Below are 22,991 nucleotides of genomic sequence, written 5' to 3'. Positions count from 1 at the left end.
AGGTGCACAGAGAGAGAGAAGACAAAGAGCAAGAGCAGCTTCTTTCATTTCTTCTGCCGAGGCGTTCAATGTATGCATGAGCAGCGCAGTCTGTTCAAAAGTCATTATATTCTCCTATTCATGAGTAGCCAGGCAGGGGCCAAGACGCAGGATTCAGGTGGAAGGAACATATTCATTGAGACAGAGACGGTATGGTTTACCGTTTGCTAAGGCTAGAAACTGCTAGAACAGATGAAACATTTCCACATTTATTACCTTCTCAGTTAATGGTTTATATCAGTGAAGTAACTTGCAAACATAGGACTGTCACAATAACTTCTTTCATTGGACGATATATTGTCTCAGAAATAATCGCGATAAACAATATTATTGTCATTTGAAGATCATTTTATACCACTGATATCATGATAATGTAATAGCATAATAATGCAACGGTGGGAAGGAGGATTGGGGAGTGGGCATACGCTTCTGAAAAAACAGACTGCCATTATGGTTGGGGACAGAGTCTGCAGTCTCCACTCAGGACGTACACAGTGAGGAATGGAGGACACTACATGTTTAGCCAATGTGACATAAATAGCCTCTTAGCTGCTAATGTGAAGTGTGGCAATATTGAGGTCAAAGATGATCAAGGTCTTGTCTATGTATGATAGGATAAGTCCATATATTAGACATGATGGTGTTGATAATTACGTTATTGTACGATAAGTCGATAACTTAATTATTGTGACAGGCCTATGCAAACATACAGTAAGAGTACACATTATTATTTGGATTTTTCTCAGCTACTTTGGGATTATCTCAACAATAACTGGACAATCCCTTTAAGTCATCCTCCAATATTATATCATATTTAGAATTATACCCCTTTTCAGAAGTAGAATATGTATAAATGTTAGCTGGCTTCATTGTGCTGAACAGCTTTTTGTCAGACACAGGTGGATTAAGTGTGCCTCAAAGCTTCATTCAATTACTGACAGAGCCTAAATATTGCTGCCAAATCTGGCATCTGGTGTGTGAGAGCAAGTGTAAATCAGCAGGGAAGAAAAGTATAATGAAGTCAAGGAATCAGCGATTTTTCATTTTACTTTGCAAATGGAGTCTCAGTTAATGACTAGCATAAACGTGACAGATACTCGTTCCTTTTTTAAGTTGAGTCATGACAGTTCAGTTAATATCTTGTGCGCACAAAAATTATTATCTTCAGCATCTTTTTAAACCTCTTGCCACACATCCGGAGGGAACATCTTTTTTATGGACAGAAATGAGAAGAATCTCTCTATCAGTCAAATCTACATTTACATCATCTAAATTTTAGACAAATGTATCACCATATGATTAAAGTATCTCTGAATTACTGGCTGTTTTCTTGGTAATCATTCTTGTAATTATATTTTTGTTATGCTAATACAGATATTATTGCTCATCATTCCTGATGGTCACATTTTGCTTTCATCTGGCATTTTATCAGATTCTGTTACAAGATTCAGAGAAAGACGTGGTGCCAAAATTGGAATATGAATCATTGCAGACAAACATGCATAGTGCCAACAGAAAATCAATATCAAGTCTAAGCTTTAACTAAGACTTAATTGTTCTCTGTGTTATTTTTAGGTATATAAATACCTACACTGTATTCACTACTGAGCAGAAATGTCAAATTCACACTGGCTTTGAGCATGAATGGGAGGTTTTTGTGAATGACACATTTCAAAGAATTACTCTTTTAGGACAAAGAAGCAAAAAAATAAAAATAACAAGCTACGCCAGATTTGGCAAGCGCACTTGCCAAAGTCACAGAGGAACAGAACTGGTCAAAACATCCTAACCCAGTATGTAAGTTCTCTGTAATCCCACATCAAAACAAGTCCAGGGAAAAATCGACTCAATTAGCAACAAAAACAACAAAAAATAGGTTTCGAGAGAGAGAACTAGGACGATATGGGATTTTAATACATGCCAGCTGGCAGAGAGCTTTTTCTATTTTCCACTATGTGAAGGCTTCGTTTGGCTCAATGGGTGTTTTCAAAAGGGCAAACAGCCATTCGAAAAACCAGAATAGATGTGTAAAGATGTTATGTTTTGGGCTTAGTAAAGACCACTGCCACTGTCACTTTGCATCTGAGAGCATACCGTTCATTCTTTCTGGTTACATAAAGGATATGCTGACCTGCACAAAACACATAAAACTACTGTTTGAAGCTCAACAAGCTGATTCCTGATAGCAGGACGACTAAAAATTCAAACAACCTTACTTTTGCGTGAAGCTAAAATTTGACTTTCAGGGTAGTTTTGTGTAGGCATCACAGAGAGGCCCCGCAGCACTTATCAAAGGCCTTTTAAATGTCAAGACAGTTAGGACCATAAATGGAAAACAGCATTTCTAGCTTTCATAAGAGGGACCTTTAAGGAACCTGGAACCCTCAGCACATTAGAGGAGCCCTCCTGTGCTGAGAGCTTTCACACAGTGGGCTGGTTTGAGTTTTAGTGTTTTCAGTTCAGGAAGCATTTCAGTCTTTCAGCTTCAATGTCTGAGTCTGACAGAACAGATAATACAGCTGTCGGCATGGGCCACGTACGTATCTACAGCGATTGTGTATTGGGCTCTGAGCGCTTACAAAAATGTGGGTGACACTGCTGCTGCTCCCGCTACGCCTCCTGAGCAGACATGGTGTTGGCCTCATTGAGATCTGGCTGCCTCCAGACAGATGTATGAAAAATGTCATCTTACTCACAGGTTACTAACCTGCAGCCCACTCTCTGTTATTTAGGCGTTATGATCCAAGAGGTTTTTTTCATATCAAGCAGATAAAAAAGCTGAGAAAAAGAATAATAGTAGAATTTGAGACTAGTTAGATTAGGGGACGGGTTACATACTGTTCATATTCTACACCCTCACAGTATGTTCTGGCTCAGACCTGGTCTAAGAATAATAAATGGATGATTAAACCTTGATTAAGAGCAGAGAGTAGAGATGCACCAATTGCAAAATTCTTGGCCGATACCTATTTCCGGTTTTTAAGGAGGTCTGACCTGCCAAAACCGTTTTTTCCGATACCGATTTTCTATCTAAGAAATAATTATAATCATATAATAGACACTATATTTGTTTGGCTTGAGTACCCTTCTCCCAGACTACATTTTGCTTATATAGTGAAATAAGTCCAAATCAGCGACATGTTTTCTTCCTGAGTCTTGCTAGTTTTTAGCTGTTTTGCTCTGGGCGCGTTGAGCTGCTACGCACCGTGCATGCTGGTCAGTTTGATCGGCCGAAAACCGGAAATTACGACAGTGACCGGCCGGTCACCGATTGGGGCCAATTGGATATAAAACCGGCTTTTTTAATCGACGGCCGATTGATCAGTGCATCTCTAGCAGAGAGTGTGTTTTACAACACTTATTTTTGGAGAAAAAACACCTACTATCACAACGATTTAAATGTATTTTAGTGAAAGTGAAAATGACAAGAATTTTATGGAACTGTGGGGTTTATTGTATAACCATTAGATCCATCAATCCTCACTGAAACTATTAACTATTCATTTAACTAAAAGACATGTCAATAGATACGGGTCAAATTGACCCAAAAGAGACTCAATGGACAAAAATGTGTTGCACCTATACAAAACATACCTCTAGTATTTCAGAGTGAAAGACCAACATTGAGGGTGTTTTTACAGCTGTCAAATGTCAAATTTGACCTAAGCGATATGTAAGGGTTAAAAGAAACTATCAATGACTGATTGTCTTGTTCCTCTTAGGTAAATGTAAAAAATAGGCCCAGTCTGTGCGTCCCTTCCAAATGCCCTCTAATTAAAAAGTTGAACAGATTTGCTTGTGACTTGACTGTCACAGGTGGTCATGCACTAATCAAACTTGACACACACACACATCAGGGATGCCACAGCCAACACACTAATAGAACTACTACTACTAATAGAAGAGAAGTATGATCAAGCTAGAAAGAACAGAGCAACACATGTAGAACTCTCATAATAACTTGTGATTTAATTTAACAATTTTAAAGTGAGCTTATATGGAAATGGTTTACTCGTCTGTTGTCATACTGGTGGTTTTGGGGCATTTACAATATATACTACTCCTTAATCACGACAGGAAATTGGTCAGAGTCGAGTGTGTGTTTAACGATTGGTTACGTCTTTAATTTCAATTTTCTGCAAAGGAGGAAAACAGATAAAAGCCTCACAGAGTGCTGCGAGCCACCGAGAGCACATGGGAGCTGCGGAGAAACAAGTATGCAGAACTCATAGTTTGAGGATTAGATCTAAATATAAGTTATGAATAAAATCTCTCATTAAAATATATTTAATTCTCCTATAAAACCAATAACGACGGTTGGGTTTTCCATCTCCCTGCAAACTGCCAAGAGCAATAATTCTACTTCACAATCCTCACCACCACAGCCAGGCTAAAATATAAATTACTTTGACAAATATTTTTCCAAAAACCTCAGTAGCCATATGTAGAATCGAGCTCCGGCGGAGCGGGAGCATGACTTAATCGTTGTGACAAGCCCGTCTGATGGAGATTCCAACAGGGAGCTGAAACCCAGAGGATTTCATCAATGAGCTAACAAAATACATCAAAGTGCAGCCCAATTCTAACTTAGGAGGATCTTTGAAAAAAAAAAATTGGGAAGAACATGACTGGAGAAGTGCTTCATTGAAAACCTCTCAGCTTTCAATGCTCCTCTACAAAAGAACACACTAAAGCAATATATTCCTCTGTCAACACACCTTTCAAAACACTTTCATCTATGATATGTGATCGGGCTACTGTACTCCATACTAATCTTTTCTCTCTGCAGTCGAGCTAGCCTATTAAAAGCCCGGGTGGGTAATATGACCCATGTGGTGCAGTCATTTCAGCCACTCTATTATTCCAACAAGCAGCTGTTGTGTGTTCCTGCTCAGCTTGATTCCCAAAATCCAAACCCCTCCCGTCTCCAACCACCCCCCCCCCCCTCCTCCTTTCGACACACGAGCTGGCATGTTGTGGGGTCAAGCTTATTTTGCAAAGACAAACACTTATGAGTTGATTTGTCGAGCCACAGGCAGACATGACTTGGCAAGCGGCGGCGATGGGCAGCAGCTCAGAGTCAATTTAACAGACTGATGTTGGGATAGTAACTGACATTCAAGCTGCTGTCTAGGATTCCTCGTGATTTAGGGGGGCTGGATACGAGGTTCTCACGCACAGTTTGTTACACAGTTTCCCATCGGTTACGCTTGATTTTGAGTGGACATGATCTGACCCCGAGTTTCAGAACATTAAGTACAGTTGAGATATTTTACTGTATGTTAAAAAAAAAGAGTAATGTTGGAACCCTGTGGCCTCATCCTCCCTTACAGTTTATGAGATGCTAATTAAAAATGACACACCAGCTGGTCAGAACACACACACACACACACACACACACACACACACACACACACACACACACAGAGAGATTACCACTGCTCTGACTGCTCTCTCTAGCTATCTCTGTCACACACACACACACACACACACAATTCAAACCCTTCAAAGCACTGACTGTCCCTAATACTGGTATACAAATACATTCACACGCACTGGTTTCAGCTACTGGTGCGATCATATCTCCTTGTCTACAGCTCCTGTCAGAGCTTGTGAAGAGGAAAGGAACCGGGCCAGAGTAAACAACGGAGCGGTTTAAAAAAAGGAGAGGCCGCGCTCCAAGCTTTGATGAAGAGGTGAGAATAACAACAAGTATCGTTTTACTCATGAGGTAACGTGGAAGAATCTGTCTGGGTGATATATGATGCAGATGTGCAAACGATTAGAGACATTTCGCAAAGTTCGGTCGTTACTCAGTCCAATTATCTTTTCTCATATCCCAGATCGAAGCCAACGCAGTAAATATAAAGCTACCGCCAACAGCTGGTTAGCTTATCTTAACAAAAAAAAAAGGTAATTAAATCCACCTGTTTTATACACACACACACACACACACACACACACACACACACACACACACACACACACACACACACACACACACACACACACACACACACACACACACACACACACACACACACACACACAGGAGTTTTGTATAAGAAGATACTGGGAGCAATTTGAGCCGTGGATGCTGCAGTTATGTAACATGCATCTTAGGCTACTGGGACTTCCCTGAGGTTAAACAAATTAGATATCATCATGGCCAGATATACCATATGGGCAATCTGGGCAAGTGGGCACAAAGGGGCCCTTGAACAGAAAGGGTCCCTCAATGATGGGAGGATTTGTCGGGCTTCACAGAAATACAGCACAAACGACTGACACATTCTCTTGACGTTGATAATTATGGTCACTGTTGGAAACCTAGTATGTCTAAATGGACAGTAAACATTTATACACACATTCACACATCGTTGGTCCAGTCATTGGGAGCAATTCGGGGTAAAGTATCTTGCCCAAGAACGCATCAACATGTGGACTGCAGGAGCCAGGAATCAAACCCCCGATATTCCAATTGGTGGACGATACGCTCTACCTCCTGAGACACAGCCGCCCCAAAAGCCCGAAAAAACTATGAAGTTATAAGATTTCCACCCGACAACAGTGTTATCCTGTTGGCTTCAGAGGGAACTAATGCAGTCTTGCTGTGTGCATAGACAGTATATTTTTCACCAGTGTGATTTTGTGTCTTTCCTTCTTATTTGGTGTGACGTGTGTTTGGGCGTCATGAGCGAGACACAGAGCCTGAAAGCAGGTTTCTCACACCAAAAACAATATTAAAATCAAGAGAACAAATTATCAAATTGTGCACCCAAATGAGTTTTCTTTTCTCCTCCTAGGCTCCATGAGATTGTTTGTGGGACTTCTGCAATTTGTATGCATATGTGTGCACATTTGTGTTTTGTGACATTAAAATGCATTTAATGGCCCCACCTTTGCTGAAACACAATTTAAATAGATTTGAAAGATACTTAGATCTACTATTGCACCACATCATTAATGTACCTCTTTGTATTTAGAATAATGATGATAATCATTACATTCTCTGTCCTTTTCTGATCCACCTTCAATTTGGGGTCGGATGATTTTGGCCTCTATGAAGCTCTTTTATTTGTTTCATATTATGATGGAAAATAAAATAGCTAGAGCTTTAATATGACCCACTATTGTTATTGGTGATGTTTGTGCATGTGGTTAATTTTAACAATAGAGTGTGGATCCTCTTACACAAGATGCTGACATTATGTGTACTCACTGGATATCACAGATCAAATATACTGGACATGCAATAGCATTGTAAGAGGCAGAATTGCTGCAGCTGGAAGAGCTGACAACACACTCCTGAGGAAGAAAAAAAAACATTGCACACACACACACACACACACACACACACAGCCAGAAGCGAAGATCAAAAAGCGGAGGCGCACGAAGACCTCCTCATGTCAGTGGCATGTGTGTGATCTCTTCCTTCTTTCAGCCCCCAACCCCCCCAATCTCTCTCCCTCTCGCTCTCACACACACACACACACACACACACACACGTAACTCTCTATCTAGATGACAGAGGACTTTGCCTGAGGTGACCTCGGGAGCAAACTTACCCACTAATGTGTTCTGACAAGTCAGCAACAAGGAAGTGCTAACAAAGCATTGCAATGGTTAAAAACCAACACAGCGTCCGGTGTTCATACCTCAGCACTCCAACCACAGACCCATTACGCACTTCACTATTTTTTCCCGGTACACGTTTTCTAATTTTGTGAAGACGAATAAGAGATTGTGACTGTGTGTGTGACTATAAGCCTTGGAATAGTTCTGGGGACTCACTGGTTCAGTCCACAACTATGGGAAAAGATTGAGGTTGACCAGAAAATATGGCTCCCTCTCACAGAATTCAGACTTGACCTCTGACACTTGCAGCCATAAAACACTGAGCTAAGAGAAGCTAAACAAGAGCAGAATCTGTGGACATATCACAACATGATGCTGATATCATGACATTTAAATTAATCATTATACTTTTACAGGCTGCAATCCAGATTTTAGTGTTAAACTAGTGATCATATCTTTCTTAAATATACAGGGTAGTAAATATGATAATATAGCTCGAGATCTGGCTGCTCTGATACACTTTGTGATCTTGAGCCGGCAGATAAATACACACACACTGTATTCTGTTTTGCCTATGAGCTGGCCGTTAGTTTTGGAATTGAGTGCGGTTGCCCTTCACAGAGGTTCCCACACTGAGCTTTTTATGTTCCCAAACAGAGGGGCTGTGTACGGCTCACTGCCACATGGGGTGATGGTTGCCTAGAGCGATCATAATGCATGGGGGGGGAAGAGTTTGCGTGATTTCAATTCTTTCTTTTTTTCGTTCTTGTGTCTGAACTTAAACGTCAAGATGTAGATTAACAGAGTGAGAGGAAAGGGAGGAGGAAGAAAGGCTGCAGCACTGTAGTGTATTTGCAGAAGGGAGAAAGGAGTGTGGCAGTGGTGGGGTGGGAGGAGGGGGCTTTTTTTATGTCATAACATGTAGTGCAAACAAGCCTCTCTGGTTTACACAGATTGCACTGTGAGTCAACATGAGAACACGGCCAATTGCGTCTTGGTACAGCAGAGAATGATGCCAATAGGTTTTTGTGCAACATCTAAAAGATTTCTAGAAGCTAGAGCTCCTCTAATGCAACGTCAAGTAGGAACCATGTCACAACAGACACACGCCGGAGAAAACCGTCTCACCTTCCTCTTTTTCACTCATACCATCATGCGGCTGTCTGTTTTCCTGTTTTCTCTCTCATTCTGTCTTTTACTTTTTCCCAGCGTGCGGGCACATCGCTCACTGCAGGGGGGGGGGGGGTTGAGGGACAGGCTGGCTCCCCAGCTGCAGTGCCGCCCCTGTGGGTAAGGCAGGGAGGTCAGAGGGCCTCGGGCCTGTCACCCACTACGCTGCAGCATTACCAGGCTCGTGCCAAACACAGAGCCTGGGGCTTTGCCTGGCGCTGTACCGCACTGATCTTCAGCATGTATGCTTAGCTGGCTGTGAATGTAGATCATGGTAAATCCTTTGTCCTTGCATAGACCCTGCCTCGCATTATGACTACTGTAGTGTGTAGCCTACGTCACACTACAGCGAGGCATGGTGGTGCTATTTTTGAACCCAGAGTGTCCTTCCTGAGGCAATTTGATACTGTGGCTCTTTTGACATCAGCTGCAATATTAGAAGTCTGTTGAAGTTGTGCAGTCTTGAGCACAATAAGGTTATATATTTGTTTTATTGATTTTTATTCTAAGCAAATTAAGGTGTACAGGCAATAAGAGTGACAAAAAGTCACATCCTGCATCCAGAGTCGAGTCCTTCTCCATGGAGAGTACAGCAGTTCATATCGTTCAATTAAATAATCTGAAGACCTATAGTAGATATTAGATTAGGGTAGTTCAGGGTTAGTTGCTGCATGTCGAAATATAGCATGGTAGCAGTTGCTAGGGCATGGCTTGTATCACTCATGACTAACTACTGGCCATGGTGGCATAGCGGTGACAGTGAGGCCAGTTGAAGCCTCGCCATCATCAGCAGAGAAGCTCACACAAGAGCTCGATCAGCAGCAGCAGCAGCAGGAGCAGGAGCAGGAGCGCTCGCTCTGATGTATTTTTGTTTGCTTATTGAAACCCACCCAAGACGTCTTTTTGCAGTCTTCAGCAAGCTTGAGAAGGCAGCAACAGTTGCTATGGCAACAAGGAACTGCTCAAAATTGCCCTTTTCACTTTGGGAATTTCTCAGACGCTTTAAGGGGTTTGCTGTTGTTGCTTACATAAAAAACATATTAGGAAGTTGGCTATCTGTGTGTGTGTGTGTGTGTGTGTGTGTGTGTGTGTGTGTTTTGCATGAGGCTCGCTCTGCAACACCTCACCAGATAAACACAATTATCAGCCCTCAATCTGCCTGCGTAACACTCCCTATCAGATGAACCATTACACAGAACGCATTTCGGATCTCAAAAATTAGTCAAGCGGCCTCTGCCTCTCTTCTGTGTCGATCCCCTGAAGGCAAGCATCTGCCAGCTCATTTGTGATTAAGACTCAGACATCGGAACGGCTAAAAACAACATAAAAATGTTGTAAGAGTGGCAGACAGAGCTATGAGAAGTCGTAGCCTTTCCTCCTCTTTTTGTGCCTGAGACTGGGCTCAGCCACAGAGCTCATACCGGCGCAGCGATGACGGAAATGCAAACCAGCAGCACTGTCTGCACAGGCCACAGGGGAAGAGAGATGGAAGGAGGATAAGTGGGAAGAGGTGATGAAGACTCCGCAGCAAAGGCACAGAACAAGAAATGGGCATTCGAGGCTTGTGCAGCACTCACAGCAGATGGTAAAGGTCATTCTGAGGCAATCCTGCTACAGTCCTGTGAGATGAGAGAGAGGAGAGACGACTGAAAAAACTCATATGAAATCACTCAAGCTATTTCAGTAGATATGAGATGAGAAAAAGGTGCTTTTTCCACACAGAAGGGGAATCACCCAGTACTTTGTCACACTGTAACCTGTGTTATCACTGACAGAGACAATCAGCCACAAAACTGCTCATGATCGCAGCCACCAAGGTTCAGAAATTACTGGGCAGGTTGTAAGCTTGATGTGATGGCATTTACTGGTGGGAGGACAACCAGAGATGCTTACAGGTTGGTCAGGAGACTTGGAGGAGACACACGTTAATCCAGAGTCTCTGTTTGGTGTCTGGGCATTTTAAGATTTGGAAAAGCTTGGGGAAAAAAGAAAGGAAAATGACTCATTTTCATTCAAGTGGATCCTTTCTTGCTCGCAGTGGGAAGTGTGAAAATGAAGCAGCCTTTCAAAAAGGAGGCAAACAGGTGCTGTTTAGGTAAATAATGTTTTTCTTAGCTGAAGCACAATACCTACATTGCATGTGTACAGGCGTGCCCGGTACCAAGGCCTTGTCTCCCATGTTTACAGAAAAGCCATCTCTGAAAACAGAGCGAGGGGAAACTCCCACTGAGTAAATGTAGGTTTGAAACGCGATACTTACAGCAAGCGATCCCATCCTCTGATTGGTTTCAAACAGGCACAGTGATTTACATAAACATACAATACAATCATGTGATTGAAGGGCTTTCATAAATATTGTCTTGATAGGAAATATGAATAAATTCTAAAAAGGTACTGCAACCATCTAAATTCTTACTGCTTCAAATACTGAAAACAATGAGGAGTAATTATTGTGAGTTATTATGATTCTGCTGCTTTACTACAGATGAAACATTTGAAATTGTGAGCTGGTGAGTAAACAGCACCCGTGTTGAAGTGATTTAACAGTAAGACCACTTCATGTGTCGGAGTAAAGAGAACATATTGACCCTACAGGTGTTATATGTATCCAAAGCCTGACATGTCTTTTTCCTACAGTTGCCCAAACATGACTAAAAACACATCAATGAAACTTAATGTTGCACTTTGTGACACCGACATGGCTGCTGCAGTTTATTTTGAGTCACACACACCGTCCAACTGCTGTAAATACTCCCTAATCCACCAAATCCGCCACTGAAAATAGTCCCCCCAACAAATGCAATATTTACTGTTTGAGTAACAGTAAAGTGCTCAGCTGTTTTTTGGGTTGTTTTTTTTTACAGAGCCTTAAAAAATAATTAGAGTATAAATAAGCCAGAAACAAAAGGCTTGTATAAGATTAAGAGGACAGAGGTTAAAAGGAAATGAGAGAGATGTGGGTTGACAAGCCGCAAAAGGTTAATGTCTGGTGCATTGGTCCCTTAGCTGCCACTGGCCACCAGAGGCCACTAGGGTTCCCCCATTACAGTAGTTTTAATCATAAATTGACAGGAGCTTGATCTTTAAAAAGGTAACGTAAAATATACAAAATCTCAATCCTTAAAACCATAATATCATAACACAAAATTATATCATAAAGGGACTAGCCTAACCCCAATCCTAACGTATACCACATAACCCACTACACAATGTCTGAACTACATAAGACACAGAGGCAGCCCTTCCACATCTTAATCAGACTCACACTTTTCACTTCCTCTAAACAAAGCTGTCACAGACAAATGGACGCCGAAAATGCAAATGCCCATAACCATCTTGACCTCGCCTTGACATGGTGTCAAGCAACAGCCATCTCGACACCACGCCTCTGCTTTATGTCACTGCGCTGATCAAACCGGCTAGCTCTTTTCCAACACTTGTGCTGAAGCAAACAGGTCAGCCATGTTTACAGTGCTTTTCTCTAGCTGTTTATAAGAAGCTTCTTTCCACTGAGTCACAGGATTAAAAGGTGACAGTGGGTGCTGACTATGTGCTGACACAGATGAAAAATGCCATAATGTGTCACACAGATTAAGAACGTATACGCTAGATCTATGGGAACGTGTATTTATGTGACTGTCACCATCTACTGAAGGAGGCTTTCTCAGCTGAGTACATCGCAGTACACTGACTTCTTCCACATTGAGGCGCATAAACCTTTCCAAGTGATAATGAACAGTGGGTTTACAAGAAAAACTGATACTTCTAAGTGACAGAATCTCAGTGAATCAACGACTATAAAGGAGAACTCAAAATATAATACATATCAGCGCGGGGATTCGGAGCAACATCTGATTAGTCATTCAAATGTCTACTAAACATTTTATTGTGTCTGTTGGCTTAAAATGCCCAATAACGCCTATCAAACACAGCTTTCAGGATGAGCCAGCATCCTTTATTGCAGCCCATAAATCCAAGTATTCCTAACAATAAACCGACTTATAGATATTTAACAAGTGAGAGCAGCGAGTTCATGTCACCACTCCGTGCCCCCCAATCGTTCAGCGTGCCAGCTCAGAAACCTGGAGGTGGAGGAACACTGTATCCTTTTCCCCCCACACTTTCCTGCCCCTGAACATACTTGCAAGGATAAGAGCTTGTTAATCCAGAGGTGAGATGAATGGCAGCACTGTGTGTGTGTGTGTGTGTGTGTGTGTGTGTGTGTGAGCAGGATGGAGGGCAGGCCGGGACCCCAGACGCAACTCAACTCAGCTCAGCACAAAGACTGGCTCAGTGCTGCGGCTGTCACACATGGGGAATGGATAAAAATATACATGGACGCAGTAGCCGCACTGTACACAGGAAAATGCAACAGCAGAAGAGTTATCTGGTACATGTTGGAAAGATATTTCCTTTCAGTTATACTGACTTCCTGCCCAAGCTTTTTATTTGGAAATCTAACATTAATTATACAGCAAATACACATGATAAAGTCGACTCAGTTGTTGGAACTTCATCTCGTGTTGCCATTTCCAAGAGGTAATTTAACCCGGAGGTGTCTGTGTGTTAGACACAGTTGAAGGTGAAACATCACTTTAAGCATCAACGCCAACATGGATGTGTTGTGTAAGCATGTCAAACAGAGGATAACTGGATGCTGCCAGGACAGGCGGGGGGGGGGGATCTTACACGGCCTGAGGGTACCTTCTTCTCGGGGCAAAGCAGGGAGGGAGGCTGTTATCCGGTTGGTTGAGATCCTTAATGATTCTTCAAGCCTTGTGCTTGCAGTGCCTGGTGTACATGTCCTTTAAGCGGGGTAGAGCACTACTTGTTGTATGTTCAGCCCAACAAATCACCCTTTGCAAGGCCTTTCAGTCCTGTTTGGTGCTGCTTCCTTAGTAGATCGTGATGTTCCTCGTATATCCGAGGGAATACCCGCAATTTCATCAAGTGTCTGAGGTAAAACAATGTCTGCCTTGCCTTTCTTAACACTGAGCCAATATGCAGTGCCCAGGTCAGGCCCTCAATGATGTGGACACCAAAGTACTTGAAGCTGTCCACCCTCTCTACCGAGGAACAATTGATATTAATATCGGCGTAGTTCCTTCCCTGCTTCTTCCCAAAGTCCAATATCAGATCCATAGTCTTGCTGATGTTCAGGAGTAGGTTGTCCTGACACCAGTGGGTCAGGTTCTCTACTTCTATTAGGTAGGCCTTTTCATTGCTATCAGTGATCAGGCCAACCAAAGCTGTAGAAGAGGTGTGTCTGCCTACCCTCACCGCCTGGTCATCAGGAGGTCAAGGGTCCCCATGCACAATAAGGTGTGTAATCACAGGTCCTTGAACTTTGTGATGAGCCTCCAGGAAACTATGGTGTTAAATGCTGAACTTTACTCAATGAACAGTAACTTCACATAACTCCTTCTTATCCAGATGAGATAGGGTGGTTTGGAGGACGGCATCTTTCATTGATCTGTCAGGACAGTTGGCAACAGAGTTGAACTGGCCATGAGATCCGGTCACCACGTGGGTCACCTGAACAACCTATTATACAAGTAGCAGCAGCTGATACTGTCTGGTCCTGCTGTTTTCTTGGTGTTGACACATTTGTTGCTGTTTTTGTTTGTTAGCAGTCTATGGCCTCAAAGTGGGTATAAAAGTTAAAACTTACAGCATCAGCATTTGATAGGAAGGAACGGGTGGTCTTAAAATCTGTCATAGTTCTTAGACCTTGCCGCATGCTTTTTTGGATTTCCCTCCTGAGATTGTAGTTCCATTTTTTTCTTAATCCATAGTTTCTGGTCATGGAATGGTTTAACTGTAGTAATGTGTCGGCTCAGATGAGTGAGATAAGGAAACGGCAGGTGTAGGTTGGGTTATTTTTTTTTTGCTTCCTGAAAGCAGTGGATGATGAAATTGAACTCCTGTGAGTTATCCAAACAGTACTTCAGCTGTCCAAGCAGAACAGCTCTGCCGGATTTGGATTGAACACACTGATCCTCACAAGGCATCACACACAAACACAAGAGAAAGCAAAAGACCCAACATTGTATTTTCATTAAATTAAGAGTTTTTACCAAGGACATAAGACCAAATGATTAAATGATTCATGGAGGTGCAGTTGATAAAAAAGGATATTATAGTTGAGGAATAGATTTGAAGATTGTGAGAAACTGTTCAATGGGCCACTTCTGCACTCAAGGATTACACCCAAAAATGATACTGAAGCATATGATTCATTTGAGCAATTTATTCAGACGCAGTGACCATCGTAACGTTAGTCGTTTGCACCTGAATAAATTGCTCAAGTGAAGTGTGCTCCAGTAATTTGATTCATTGTTTATATAAAAAATACTGATTAGTGCAACTTTAAACTGAAGTGACAACAGTGCTATTGTAAACAGTTTATTGCCAAATGCAACAAACCATTTTCTCCTTCAGTCTGCATACTTTTCAGCCCTCGACAAAACGCTGACAGCCCAACTCTAAACACATCAATGCCTTAACTTGTTTTCTTTTCTGACACTTCTGCAGGGCAGGCAGCCATGTTTTTGAAGATCTTTCTTTTTTTTGTTGCTATGTTTGTATTCTGCATATTACTTGTGTTCCACAGGCTGAACTATTCCGGGAAAAAAAACCCAACAACAACACTGGCTCCTTCCTCGCTGTACAGCTTGCTGCGGTGACATTCACTTCATTGTAATCATTGTTCTTCACCACTTTGGTGATAAAAGGTATAGGAGGCCCAAGGAAAGCAAACACATCCTAAACTTAATGTATGCACGGAATATAAAGTGCAAATTTGGATTTTTAAAAAAGTGTCAGTGAAGCAGAAGACAAGATAATGTGTTTAAAACCCCTGGTTATATAACAATGAAACACTTATGTAATGTTTTCAAGAATATTACATTTTTTGTTTTTTAAAACTGCTTTTGACTGCATGGCATTGAGTTTTTTTCTTACTAATTGTAAGGTTACGGCTCTTGTGTACAATAACCCTGCTTCTTGCGTAACACATTAAAATAACTACACTAACACTTCATTTAAAGAGAGAGTTGTCTAAATTTTTTATGTAATAGTATGGCCATCATTTCTGTTTAAAATCACAAAGCAGCGCAGCAGTAGAGAGGATCATCATCCCATTACTTCTTAACTGAGATGATGCAAATTTGCTATTTGCTTCAGGGACACTGGGGTGTCGGGTATCGTTGGGGTATTTTTGGAATGGAGTAGGTCTTTCCTCTGATGTGGGTATCAGGAATGAACAAGGCAAACACCGACTGGTACCATCCTTTCCTGAGGGATGCCAACACATTAGGGATACAACGATTAAACTATTGCTATTTAAACTACACTACAGTGTTTCTGTTCTCACTCTCAAAAAAGGGACATTATGGTACATTATTTTTCGATGAGCAATGGTTGTACTGTGAAAAAAATGAAACAAAACTAGACCGGTGTGATGTCCATAGGCGCAACCAGCAAACTGCAGGTCCACCACATAACCAAAACAAACCAGGTGCATCAGCTTACTGCAACAAGTTCAGGTACACATGCTGTGACCAGAGCCCTTATTGGTGTTTGAAGGGCTACACTAGAGACAAGAAGTGTTCTCCGAATGACCGAGGGACCAAAAATTGAAGTGTTGTTGTAGCACCCAACCCATGTAGCTATTTAGTTACAAACAGCATAACAAGTGTTGTACTACAGACAGGGCCCTGGGAACACCTACCTGTGGCTGGTCGTGCTAACCTGTGCTGACCTGTGCAAAAGGACCAACTTTTACACTTCAAACCCAATTATGAATTACAAATAGATGACAGTGCCTCCACTCTTATATAGTAAGTTCTTTTTTAAATCCCCCTAAGAATTATGCTTCAATTAGATTCCATTTTCTTTCTTAACTCACAGTAGCTACTTTTAATGCAATGAATTAAGTTACCTGCAAACACAAATATTCAAACGTATTGTAAAAATAAAAGACTTAAAAATACTAAATTAAATTTACATGAGTTTCCCTTTTGACTTATCTCAAAAGTTATTGAGTTTTCTCATTGATTCACCAATTGTAAAGCAAAAGGGCCCAAAGTCACTCTACAACTGAAATAAGATAATGGTCTTTAAAAAAAAAAAGTACAGGTCTGAGTCAATGTTTGGGAGCATAGTGACCTAAACAATTGGCTGCTTCAACTACTAATGCATGCTACCAATTAAACAGCATGTGCACTGGTTAGTGGTTACTCACAAATCCAGGAGTTAGCTAGGTTGCAGGCTAGCGGGCAACAACAGTCCAGATAACGTCACAGCAGAGCGGGAAACGTCAACTCTTCATAGAGTCCAAGCAGTGTTTCCTGGTACTCAGTCTAATAATAAATATGTATGACAGTGTTTCTTAGTTACTTAACTCATGTCAAAAGCTCCTAACCTTACACCTTCACTACTCGCGTCGAGTTCACTTTGAGCTTTAAACTAGTTGACAACATGAACACATACTTAGCAAGTAGCAACATACAGTAACTTTAGCTGCTACTACGGTGAAATGCGCTAACCGCGATTAGCATGTTGTTTACACACTGAGTCATGAGAAAACCATACAATAAATACACAGACAGAAGTATTTACCTTCTGCAAGTAGTAATTGGTCTGTTATCCGTTGGTAAGACTCTTCATTCACTAAAGTAATGAGCAAAAACACTCTCCAGCAGCTCTCCTCTGTTTATCTTCGGACAGCCGATGGCTTTATGCTACTGGTGTTATGTAGAAGTCTGTTTCGCCCTCCAACAATGTTCCCCTCCTGTTAAAATTGTGTTTCTCATAGCACCACATATACGGTTGGAGTTCGGATATGGTTATAGTTAGCTGGTTGGAGTTAAGGTAAGTTTGGGACAAGGTTAAGCACCTCAGAAGACAACTGGTTGGGATTATTAAGGGGGGGCGCATTTAAACGGGGAACAAATTTAGACATAACACCGGGTTCACCTGTATATCCCGCCCCTCCCTATCGTTCCGATTGGCTGACAAGTTGATAACGATCAATGCAATTAAATGTCAAGATGGACAACCTTATTATACCTTGCTGTACTCTAATGTGTACAGAAAACTAGGCCACTTTAATTTCCATGAACTTCATCAACACAATGACAAATATTTAAGATGATTTATTTGTCTGCAGTTATTTACATATTTTTTTGTCAAAAAAAACAAACATCTGGCTATACTGCTCAAGTGAAAGTAGGAACATTGGTAGAAATTCAAATAGATAAGTGTCACTTACAAACAACTAAGTAGAGGTGTGATAAGAGTTGGGCTTTCAGTACAACATAAACCAACTGCAACAAAGCAGGAAGAACACCATGTAAATCCCCCAAGGGCTTCATCATGACCATTTACATCCTGTTACTTCCTCCCATCTGTGTTGAGTAAACGCTGGTCTAAGAGACTAATTTAACATTAGGATTACCAGCACTAAACCATGTCTACTACTACATCTAATTACTTGCATTTCAGTGATTAATGAGGCCATCATAAGCAATGTTCTCAATGGTCTTCGATTTTTACTAAAACTGAAAAAATAGACAGGATACTTTTTAAAGCCACATGTAAAATAAGATTCATTTTTAAAACAGATAATAAAAAATGTATTTTAGAAATAGGCATGGATGACAGTTAATGATAAAAACACCAGTTTATCACCCAAATAAGTAATATTTTCCCCTGGATGATCAATATAGTTAATCTTAATCTTATATTAACAATAATAACAATTTAAAAGGCTATATCTTGAATATAAGAAATCAACTAAAGTCATTACATTAAGTCATTATTTAGAACTTAGGGATTTTTAAATCATATTTTAACAGTTTTTAACCACCTGATTCACCAAAAGATTGGGTGGTTAAAAGGTAAAGAGGGGCCCCATATCACCTTTGGCGCTAAAAGGGCTAGGATTGGCCCTGTTAGGTATGGTAACTCTGAATTTGAATAATGTCAGCCTGTTATTTCCTTTGTGCAAGCTGCTCCTAAACTGCTTTTAGTGAGGAAATCTGGCCAAAAGCAACATGAACTAACTAACTCAGTCATCAGCTGAACATGGTTATCATGTATTATTATTATTTCATCCAACAACTATAACAGCAAGGCTCTCAACTGCAACAATTGTCAAGTCAGCAAACCAGTGCTACTTTCGAGGCCACTGACCATCATCGCTGCATTCATCACAGTACAAGAGAGAGAGGGCAAAGGGATGAATGAGAGTTCAGTCCCCAAAGTTTCTCTGGTTCGAGTTCACTTCCAAAAGGATGAAAGAAAATCATTCACCAACTTCCCAGCCGCCCAGCCGTGCGTTCCTAACGTTCATGAGCGTTCATGTGAAGAGAAACGAGTCTGAGTTTGATGATCCTCGTGGGTGTGTGTGAGTCAACGCTTTCATAATCTGTGTAAATTACACATTTTTGAGTCAACCTTTTACCAAACAGTGAACACTGAAGGGGACAAAAAGAGATGGAGCGGTGTCTCTGTTAAGTTATGGTCCTAATAATGGAGGATGTGGAAGGTCATCATGGAGTGAGATGACCCCCATGGTGATCGCTCACATGGTAATGAAACTGCTCTGACCCCACGGGGCCCCTCATAGAGAAGAGCAGAATTTCATGCCACAATAAATATAATCTTCCTCTGTAAGTAATTACTGTATGACAATAATGTATACAGATGGGAAACAGGAATAGGACATTGTTAATGTAAAGGTTTCATACTCTTATTTACAATCATTTTTACATATACTGCAGCTATAGATAAGACATTGTTGCCCTAGATAAAATGGAGTATTTATCAAATCTCCTTATAGGCAAATGCTGGACCCTAATTAGCTGGAAATACCATTTCATCTGGTTCAGGTCATGTAAATAACTGACTTGAGGCTTTCCAGGTTATGTACAAACTGGTCTGATTGGAAAAATGTGTTTGAGTAAGGCCTCAATCACAGCAGCGTTTAAAAACTGTGAACATACATAAATACATTGCAGCAGGATAGTCTCAATCATCGAGTTTGCTCGCAGTTCAACTCTGGTGAACTCTAACACACAAATTTGTGCCATTGACCAACAGGAAACCGTCTTGACAGCGCTGACCCCCATGGGGTAACAGAAAGAAGGAAGCAATTGTGGCTTTTTAGCTGTGTTGCACCATCTATGTTTATTTAAAGCCCCCCTCCCCTCAAAAATATGTTTTTCTTGTTGTTCCTACAGTTGGATGTTTGAGCTTCACTGTGCAGAATGATGCATGTCCACAGTCTGACATTAGAAGACTGTTTTCACATTCATCTGCTGGAAGTGGAAAGTTTCTCTGTGCTCATTTTATATTCAATTTTAAAGGGTGGGCCGACAAGTATAAGTTATGACATCACAACTAGTCTGGAGCCAATCATTATCTTGCAATTTACACAAGTGTAATGTGGAAACTAGAAGCATCCCATGCATATACACTAAGAATATACTTTACAGTTAACCCTGCTGTTGTCTTCAAAAATGAGGTATGATTTTATTTAAATGAGGTCTATTGGTCATGATTTACAAAAAGAAAATGCATAACATGTGGTAATAAGTTGAGATGAAAGGTCAAACACAGAATTGGGTGATAATTTATACCTTCTGCTTTATATAAGCACGGGCAACAGGAGGGTTAAGTAGGAGACATCTTCTGTCAAGCAGTTCAGTTGTTGAAAAGAAATGTATTTCTTAAGTCATAGATTCTGAATTTTAAAAGATGTTTAAGGAGATCATTGAACTTTTTTTTTGCAGAAAAACCATATTAGACACAATCCTCTATTTATTTTAAGAAGAGGATTGTTAGACACTTTAAAACAAGGGCATGGTTCTCAGACAGTTGTGAGACGGGAGTTGATTGTACAAATCTTTTACAATCTCTTGAATAAACAGTGTCAACTTATAATCTTAATAGCAAACATCTAACAAGCTTGTTAACTGACAATCAGTAAGCAATCAAAGACAGGCAGTGAGAGTAGAGACAACAGACTAGTAAAACAGAAACTCAATGAGCAATTGTGACTGACTGTTGCTGTTTATCTATTTGTCTGCCAACTCCAGTACTTCACCAAGAAGCCCTGGGGTAGTCCCTGTCACCAAAAAGATGCATACATTGTCCTGTGCCACTTTGTGGTGTGTGACCTCCTTGTAAAGAGCAGGGAATTTTGAAGAGGCACTGCCAGTAAATAACTGTCATTTCTGGGGAAAAAAATTGAATTTAAAACGCCTCATCAAATAAAATTGACCATAAAGCATACATGAACCTCTCCAATGAGGCTCTTGTTAGTTTAGTGTTGTCCTCAGCCAGCAACGCTGTGCAAAATGTGATGAACAAACACTTCAAGGATGCTTTAAACATGAAAAGTGATGAGTTTCATGACCTGCTTGGACTGAGTGCAGTGGCGTAGCAGCTAACCCCCCCCCCCCCCCACCCCACCCCCTCACTACCCTCCACCCTCTCTCTACAACCACTCCTCCTCCTACACAGACACACACACACACCCCACCCACACACCCACACACAAGAGGATGGTGCTCTACAGTCAGCGTGAGTCTCAACTTCCTCCCTCTGAGAAACAGTCATGATGCCACAACAACAGCCGCACGCGGGAAATCAAACGCAGCTGGTTTAGAAGCCAGGAAAGACAGAGAGCAGACACGAGGCTAAAAGAAGAGCGAATGTTTCTGATTCATCATGACCTTCAGGAGCCAACAGACACTGAGTTCTGGTTTTACAACAACAGCATGCCACACTTATTTCACCACATGGAGGCAGAAGCCAATAAGAAAACACCATATTCATGATCATATTTAACTAAATGTGCACATTTAATATCCTCAGAGTGGAGTGTGTGACACAACACTGCACAAAACACACTCCTGAGCAGTCATCAAGGAATAATAATGTATTAACTAGGTTACAGTGATCCTCTCTTTGTATTATAAACCTATACATGTGTTTAGGTGGGCTGATTCATACAGCAGAGAGGGGGATTTTCTTTGTAAGGTGTGAAATTGGCTCTGGTGGAGAGGTGCCTGGTGGTGTATTTTTAAAGATGAGCTGTGCATTCATGACACCCACTGTTTGATCACGTGTCATGTGTCAGCCTTTATACAAAAAAAGTACGGAAGAGGATTAAGGCCACATGTGAAAAAATGTATTGGAACGTCTGAGTTTACTCTCGTAAGTCTTGAACTCAAATATATTCACATGTGGCTTTAATCTAAAAAGTGATGAAATGATTGTGGGAATATATATAATTATAGTATGTATCATATTATGTTTCTGTGTGATAAAATCATTAAGTAGATATTTGTTTCATTTTCAGCTCATGTGCTTTAAATGTGCTGCTGCGGTGTGTGAGTGGAAGAGCATCAACAGGTGTGTGTATGTGTGTGCAACTTCAGATCTCTACAACACACAATCCAAACATGCTAAGATATGTAAATAAACTTACACAAACGCATGGTAGATGAACGCCCAGGTCCTGGGTCTCTCCAGCACGTTGTACAGGTAGTTTTGGAGACGCCGGTAACGCACGTTCCTCCGACCGCTCTGCGCGCTGTATATGAGCGGCTTCCCCAGCAAGCTCAGCCGGGCTCCCTGCTTTCCCCTCATACTCTCGGACCCTGCAGCACCTGCGGCTGTGGAAGCTGACAGCAAACCGTCTCCCGCGTTGTTCATCATCCTTCTGCCGGATTCCACATCTTTTAAGCCGTAACCCTCTGTACGGTGCCCCGGCGACGTCCTCATCCAGAGCCCAGTGCCGCCTTCATCTCCGCTGTTGTTCCGGGGCATGGCATCACCAAAGCAGGCATCAAGTGCACGGTGGTCTTTTCAAGCATGCGTGTCTTCTGCACGCGCAGGGAGCTGCTGCGCCCTGGACGGAATAATAAATGACACGTGTGGAGAGTGAACAGCTTCAGCAAGGCTCAGAGTTGGGAGTGAAATCGTTGGCAGAGCAAAGCACAGTGTTCACCGTCACTCTTTGACCGCCCCTCTTTCCTCTTGCTTCAACCTCTTCACAGCCGTTTTACACAACAGCCGCCGCGCGTAAGGACATCCACCACTCCTGTCCTGCGCGCAGAGCTGACCAGTATGAGAAGTTAGAGCTACTGTGTTTGTTTCATGTGGAGCACTAGGGGAGATATTTTCCTCGC

At 41.6% G+C, this 22,991-nt stretch overlaps 1 protein-coding gene across 1 annotated transcript in view; it reads right to left on the bottom strand.

Annotated features, from left to right (window-relative positions):
* The window catches only part of kcnq5b (potassium voltage-gated channel, KQT-like subfamily, member 5b), a 121,302-nt gene extending 98,670 nt beyond the window's left edge, over nucleotides 1-22,632 (bottom strand). The window contains exon 1 of the mRNA XM_053329458.1: nucleotides 22,289-22,632. Coding sequence (XP_053185433.1) covers nucleotides 22,289-22,629 — 341 coding nt within the window. The 5' untranslated portion in view covers nucleotides 22,630-22,632. The remainder of the gene's footprint in view (nucleotides 1-22,288) is intronic.
* Nucleotides 22,633-22,991: the final 359 nt, after the last annotated feature.

The sequence above is a fragment of the Scomber japonicus genome, chromosome 2 (assembly GCF_027409825.1).
Source record: "Scomber japonicus isolate fScoJap1 chromosome 2, fScoJap1.pri, whole genome shotgun sequence".
Taxonomy (NCBI): Eukaryota; Metazoa; Chordata; class Actinopteri; order Scombriformes; family Scombridae; genus Scomber; species Scomber japonicus.
The sequence above is the reverse complement of the archived record's forward strand: the minus strand, read 5'-3'. Positions and strand labels throughout refer to the sequence as shown.